We start from the raw sequence: 5257 nt of genomic DNA on the forward strand, positions 1-5257 counted from the left end.
AATACAGTTGTTCCAAGATATCAGCGTTGCTGACGAGCGTAGCCTCCCTCGCCTTCTCCTTCAGATCTGCTGTCACTTCCATCATAAGAACTTCCATCATGATTGTAAGACATCTTTTCCTCCCAAGATTACGATCTTAATCAGCACCCCTCCTTCTAGCGCTAATTTGTTGACGGAGAAATCTGGTAACAACAAAGATTGAGGTTTCTCGCCGGAATTAAGATCTATGACGGTGGTTCTTTGCCGGAAAATTAAGCGGTGTCTGGTGGTTTGTGGTTGTTTTAGGCTGAGATTGATCAGATTAAGTGGTGGCTCTCTTATCAGCTCTCAACTTCTTACCCTCTCAATGTGCCTACGTACACTTTATATAGGGATCAAGCCTGACGTAGTTCTTGTGGAACAAGAAATCTAATGGGCTTAGACTTCTTATTCCTAGGCCCGGTAGAAGCCCATCCAAAGTCCGTCTTCCGCTAGCTTTAGGAATGTCCAACTATGAGGCCCAACCGCGAAGGCCCAAGGCTCGTCCATAATCGCAGGACTTCACGGATAGTGCATCTCCCTGCGCAAGGATAACACCCCGCTACAGCTATCTCCCTTGATTTACGGACGCAGGTATAGCCACGGTTCAGCCCAAGTGCCGGACGCATCCATGTCCCCCGAATGAGGATAACCCACCAGATAACAGGACAGGTGATCCCAAGTTTTTGGGTGCAAAGTACAGGATGACTCCAAAGTTCTCCAACGAGGACACCCGTTGAATACAAGAACAGAGTTCCCAAAGCACACACCAATGTTAACCCCGCATCCCCAACGAGGACACCCGTAATACATGAGGAGGCCTTCAATCATCAGGCATACCCCTGGAGGCCTTCAAGCTTTTCGCGGACATCCCCCTCCTTGACCGTCTCAAGGAGCGAATTCTTCAAAGAGTACCTGCAACAAATATGTTAGTAAAATAATCTCCACTGCTCCTCTCCATACAAGTTTTGTCCTGAAGTCACCATTGAGAATACACAGACCGAGAATAGGACGCGTCCTAAGACACTGGGCGCGTCCTTACCTTTATGAAACCTGTATTGTCTCCTCAGAAACCGTCACGCACAACATTTCAGCTTCTATTACCACAGGACCACATTTGCCAAATACTTTCACCATGGTTGACGCGTCTACACAGCTTGGGCGCGTCCTTCCCTAATTATGCACTTTCAAGCTTCGCTATCAGCAGACCATAAAACATCTACTCACATGTAGGCGCGTCCTCCGTGACTGAATGCGTCCTTACCTTTTACAATACAATACCGGTCTTGACCGTACTTAATCCGCATTTGACCCGAGTCAATCCAATGCCAAATTTTGGGTATAACATATACTACAACGCAATTTACAAATGTACTAGCACTCCGACGTATGTACCAAAACAATGCAATCTGATCTTCCTGCAGCTAAAACAACTCTATTGTATAATGTAGAATCTCGCAGGAGCTTCAACAGTAAACCTATTATTGGTTCTACTTGGTTTTGTATAAGTTCTTTAAAAGTACCATTATATCCATTGTAACTGAGTTCGCGTACTAATTTTGCAGAGGTTATGCTGTACTTTCACTTCCAGTTTTTACGAAGAAACTTAAGATTTGGCAAGACTACTTACAAAGAAAGAGTTGAATGATGAAGATTGCAAATGGAGTTTGAATAGGAAATTGTTCAAATCGAGTAAATAAACTGGCGGCAAGTTCATACGTATGTAAATCTTATCAACTACGCAGCTTGCATATACATGAAATTATGCATACATGTTAACAAGCAGTCTACAGGCAGATATCGCACGTATGTAACAAGTCAGTGCAACTATCTGAAACACTACACATTTTAAAGAGTGCCGACTTGCTCTTAGATTTATTATTAATATATTTTAATCGGAATTTCGCATTAATTCATCCCATAATTTCTCCTATAAATAGTCAAGAGTGGTATCTTCTTTACACAAACAAATTAAGCAGAAGAAAAAAAATGAAGACTGTCACTTGTCTCTTGCTTCATGTCTTTTGTTTTGGCCTTCTGCCATTCTGTATCTTGGCATCTCAATCCCAAACTCACCATCAAGATATCCTTCAATGTCTTGTTTCAAACTCTCCATCCTTGTCAGAAGTTACGTACTCCCCAACCAACGCTTCTTACACTCCCATCCTAGAGTATTCCTTAGTTAACCAGCGATTCGCGAAACCCGAAACTCCAAAACCTCTTTTGATTGTAACACCAAAGGAAGAGTCTCAAATCCAAACTGTCATACATTGTTCTAAGAAACATGACATTCAAATGAGGATTCGTGGTGGAGGTAACGATTACGAGGGTCTATCCTACGTATCACACGTTCCGTTTGTCTTGCTAGATATGATTAATCTTCGGTCCATTGATGTTGATACTGTAGCTGCTACTGCCATGGTTCAATCTGGCGCAACAGCGGGTGAGCTTTACTATGCAATTTCTCAGAAAAGCAAGACACTATCTTTTACGGGTCCAACTTTCAGTAGTGTTGGTCTAGCTGGCTTCGTAGGTCATGGAGGGTACGGTGCATTGAGAAGAAAGTATGGCCTTGCAGCTGATAACATCATTGATGCCCGCATTATGGATGTTAATGGAAGAATTCTTGATCGAAAATCAATGGGCGAAGATCTATTCTGGGCCATTCGAGGAGGCGGCCCTGCTAGTTTCGGAGTCATTCTTTCCTGGAAGATAAAACTTGTTTCTGTTCCCGAGACTGTAACAATTTTTACCATAAAGAGGACACTGGAACAGAACGCTACTGATATTGTATACAAGTGGCAAACTGTTGCCCCCAATCTTCCAAATGATGCCGAGGTCCGGATCAAAGCATATCCCACAAAGAAAGGCTCAAATACTCGATCCCCGGAAACAGTATTGATGAGTGAATCAAGTACTGGACCGAGGAGTGATACAACAGTAGTTGTCGAATTTGTGGGATCATACCTAGGGAAAGCGGATACACTAGTTTCTCTAATGCAAGAAAGATTTCCCGAGTTAAATATGAAAAAAGAAGATTGCTCTGAAGTTAGTTACATCCAATCTGTGCTTGCTAACTCGATCTATTCACCTGATCAACCCCTCGAAGTTCTCCTCCAAAGATCGACATTTAAAATTCCCACAAAGGTGAAATCTGCTCATGTTAGAGAACCAATTTCTAAGGAGGGATTGCATGGAATCTGGGAAATGCTTCTCAAAATAGAAAACGCAACAAACGTTGTCTTTACATCATTTGGCGGAAAACTTGATGATTATTCAGAATCATCAATTCCATACCCACATAGACCTGGTGTATTGTACATGGTGTAAATGCGAGTTCTTACATCTGGGGACACTGCAAAAGCCTTTGCTTGGGTCAGAAGTTTATACAGCTACTTGAATCCCTATGTAGTATCTCCAAGAACTGCGTACGCAGGTTATAGCGATCTTGACTTGGGAGTAAACAATCAAAACGGTGTCACAAATTACAGTCAAGCAAGCAAATGGGGTAAAATGTACTTCAAGAATAATTTCGACAGATTGGTGCATATCAAGTCCAAGGTTGATCCGACTAACTTCTTCAGGCACGAGCAAAGTATCCCTCCTCTTTGAAGCCCATCAAAATACGTTAAATGTTAAGCTCATTACATTAAATAAAACCCTCAATATTGCACTTTGTATTGAGATGACTTCTTAATGAATAATAAGTTTATGTTCATGTTATCTTCTGTTATGCCCGCTTTCGGCCATGGGCCCTAAACAGGTCCCTGTGGGTGTACTAAATAGCTGGACTCTCGTGTGTGAGCTAGAACCATGGATTTATATGACTTGGGTCAGCACATGCGGGCTGGGCTCGTAACATGCGAGCTGGGTTCACATGCGGGCTGGGCTCGTAACATGCGAGCTGGGTTCACATGCGAGCTGGGCTCATGACATGAGAGCTGGGCTCAAACATGCGAGCTGGGCTCAAGTGAGGACATGCGAGCTGGGCTCACACATGTAAGGTGAGCTCACATTTGTCATTTGGGCTCTCATATGCGAGCTGAGCTCGGTTGTGCCCACGCGAGGTGGGCTCAGGTGCCTTCATGCGAGGTGGGCTTAGCTGCCCACACGCGGGCTGAGCTCATGAGCCCACATCTTATAGAAACAGAGGTAACATTATATTTATTGTTTGAAGGCGGTGCGGGCCGAGGTGACCAGGCCGGGCCGCATCGAAAGACTTTGTGTACAACATGGAAAGTGACTCATAGATGACTGAGTTGCTCGTAGATTTCGGGGTCGACACGGGTTGTTCCTACAATCACGGGAAGGATTGCGGAGATGCCGCAAGATTGTAGGAAGCGTGTGGAGCCGATCGAGATTTACGTGACTAATTGGCTGAAGGCCTGACTTTATCGTGGGCTTGGGCTGCACGGGCTGAAGAGTCCTAACCCTAGCCTACGTGACTTGTTCCCCAAGAACTACGTGAGGCTTGATCCCTATAAATAGGGTACGTAGGCACTTGTATGAGACATGAGTCGACACTTGACAGAGAATAACAAACCCTATTCTTTCTTAAGGAGTCCACATACAAGCTCAGCCACCACCAAACAACCTTCCTCCGCCCTCAAACACCGTCCTTGATCTTTGTTCCGCCCATTAACCTCCACAACATTGTTATACGAAATTCTCCCTATAACATTTAGCGCTAGAAGGAGGGGACTTCATCTTAGGGAGAAAGATGACCAAAGAAAGCAAGCAAGCAACGACACCAGGGAGCGGAGGCAAGAAGGACCCTACTTTCGAACACACGCCCCCAAAGAATCAGGCGCCACCTCCACCAATTGCAACCGTGGACGGGCAGGCTGTGATGACGTACCTCGAAGGGCTGGCCGATCAGATGAATCAGATCAACGCCCGAATGTCAAAGGTAGAAAGAAGCTCGGTCCGGAATGCCAAGCGTAAGGCGCGCCGCCTCAAGGTCTCACAGCGTAGCTGGAAGGGCAAAGGCCCTCAGAAGAAGCTGATCCACGATTTTGATGACGTGGCAACCGAGACCAAACAGAAGAAAGAAACATCACGCGAAAAGGAAGATATACCCCGAGGCCATGATGAGCGGGGCAGCCAGATCTCTACGAGATCGGGGCCGAAGCCAGCTTCATCTGAGGCAAGGTCAACTAGCGTGCTAGACCGAGTGGGTAGAAAACTAAGCGAGCATGACCTCAGGCTCAAATTGGAGAATTGTAAGAAGGAGAGAGAA

General features: G+C 45.1%; 1 protein-coding gene across 1 annotated transcript; it reads left to right on the forward strand.

The window, feature by feature from the left end:
- The first annotated feature begins 2006 nt into the window (after positions 1-2006).
- LOC141719380 (tetrahydroberberine oxidase-like) lies at positions 2007-3736 on the forward strand. Its single transcript, XM_074521759.1, has one exon. The coding sequence runs from the start codon at positions 2008-2010 to the stop codon at positions 3346-3348; it is 1341 nt and encodes a 446-aa protein (XP_074377860.1). The 5' UTR covers position 2007; the 3' UTR covers positions 3349-3736.
- The last annotated feature ends 1521 nt before the right edge of the window (positions 3737-5257 follow it).

Source organism: Apium graveolens, chromosome 1 (genome assembly GCF_009905375.1).
Source record: "Apium graveolens cultivar Ventura chromosome 1, ASM990537v1, whole genome shotgun sequence".
Taxonomy (NCBI): Eukaryota; Viridiplantae; Streptophyta; class Magnoliopsida; order Apiales; family Apiaceae; genus Apium; species Apium graveolens.